This window comes from Penaeus monodon, chromosome 25, assembly GCF_015228065.2.
Source record: "Penaeus monodon isolate SGIC_2016 chromosome 25, NSTDA_Pmon_1, whole genome shotgun sequence".
NCBI lineage: Eukaryota > Metazoa > Arthropoda > Malacostraca > Decapoda > Penaeidae > Penaeus > Penaeus monodon.
The window spans coordinates 40,572,403-40,574,199 of record NC_051410.1 but is presented as its reverse complement, the minus strand read 5'-3'; the positions used below and the strand labels follow the sequence as shown (position 1 = coordinate 40,574,199).

Genomic DNA, 1,797 nt, shown 5'->3' with positions numbered 1-1,797 from the left:
TGCTGGTTTCTTGTATCAGTTATTATTTACTTCCAAAGTAATGTGTACTTATGGTACCTTTTTAATCACTACAGGATGATTTAGATACCTAGGTTATTTAAGATATGCTTTTTTTTTCTTATATAGCTAGTGCATATAGATTTACATCACAAAGTATAATTTTTCACATACTCACATGAAAAGAATAAATGCAGATATTGTATTTGTAATTCTACAAAGTTAAACATAAGTAGTTTAATTATTTCTATTTTTTTTTTTCCATCTCTGCAGACTGGATCCGTGCAGGAAAATTAACCCCTTTGTAATTATGGCTGATGAGTATCCAGAGCAAAATACGTTATCATCCTTAATCAAAAAGCCTCCATCAGACTGTACAGTAAGTGCAACTGTAAGGTCATGGTCAGTCTTGACTTTGAATGTACTGTTTTTTTCTTTTTATCTTGCCAACAGCATTGAGAAAATTGTAATCATAATATCCATTGAGAGATGTAAATTTCTTTGACTTTAATGAATAAACAGGAAGCTGAGCAAGATAGTGACAGTGTGTGGAGCAGTGCCTCAGAGTGCCAGAGTGAAATCGAAAGCAGAGGAACGTCATCGGCCGAATTATTCTCAAATGAACCTCCTACAGTGCGAATGAGACCAGGTTAGTCACCTGATGAGAAGAATTATGAAATGCATAGTATGGTGATTATTGTTGCATTTAAAAAAGTTCTTTATTTGAGCATTATTGTCAAGTTGCTCTTTGCACTTCAAGAACTTTGATATGAAACAGTTTTAAAAAGACCTGATGCAAAGGTTGTCAGTTAAAGGTATCATGCTTGAAGAAGTAACCATTGTGGTTTTTTTTTGTATGTAATTCCTCTCATTCTCCTGTTTTAGTGAAAGAAAAAGAAGTTTATCTTTACTTTTTTTCAATATTTCCATTGTGTATACCCTGAAGTATTGGATATTATCTTTCAGATGACGAGGATGAGATTGAGACATTAATCCGAGCTGCAGAATTGCTGGCATTAGAAAGAGCAAAGCTTCGACAGTCTAACTTTAATACATCAAGGGATATATCAGCTCCTAAGGAAAACACACCAAAGGGCCCTCAAGAAGAGCTAAGACTTAACACTCCCTTGAACAATATAAAGAACTATTACAGCCATTCAGAAAAATTTGTTGGGGATATTGATTCAGGTTATTTTGGTAACAACAAAGAACCCAACAGAGGTGATGAAACTCTGACCTCTGGAGGCTTTTTTCATGAATCTAATATACAAGCTGCGAATGGAGTAAATGGAAAGTTCACTCACGTGTTTGCCTCTGATAACGAGATACCAAGAAATCACTCCCATTCATCACACAGCACCAGCCGAGATTCACAAACCAGAGATCACTTCTTCACACCCAGCCTTGAGACAGCAGAAAAAATGAATGTGGATGATATACCACGATTATCTCTAGATTCCATGGGCAGCATGAATCATGACAGGGAGGCCTACGAGGAGAGAGCAAGAGTAAGCAAAGATGTGAAAGAAGTGTGTAATTCCTCGATCCGAGAGTTTGCAAGTGAAGAATCTCAGAATCCCCAAGGAAGACCATCATTAGGGGGACTTAGTGATAGAGTCCCATTTCGTGAGAGTTTTAGGTGAGTTTTTTTATTTAGTTAATAACTCTTTGTCTTGAGTACTGATATCTTTCCCAGGTTTGATGCCTATTGGTTCTGATGTTTATCATTCTAAATAAGTGAATTTGTAACCAAAGAAAACATCACGATGAATAGAGGGCTTTGTATCCAAAGGCGTTTTC

General features: G+C 36.2%; 1 protein-coding gene across 2 annotated transcripts in view; it reads left to right on the top strand.

Annotated features, from left to right (window-relative positions):
- Positions 1–1,797, top strand: part of LOC119589277 (myosin heavy chain, striated muscle-like) — a gene marked incomplete in the record, with an annotated part of 11,977 nt that overhangs the window by 1,093 nt on the left and 9,087 nt on the right. For both annotated transcript variants that reach the window (XM_037937895.1, XM_037937894.1), the window contains 3 exon segments: positions 271–376; positions 520–646; positions 964–1,636. In XM_037937895.1, the coding sequence (XP_037793823.1) occupies positions 308–376; positions 520–646; positions 964–1,636 (869 nt within the window).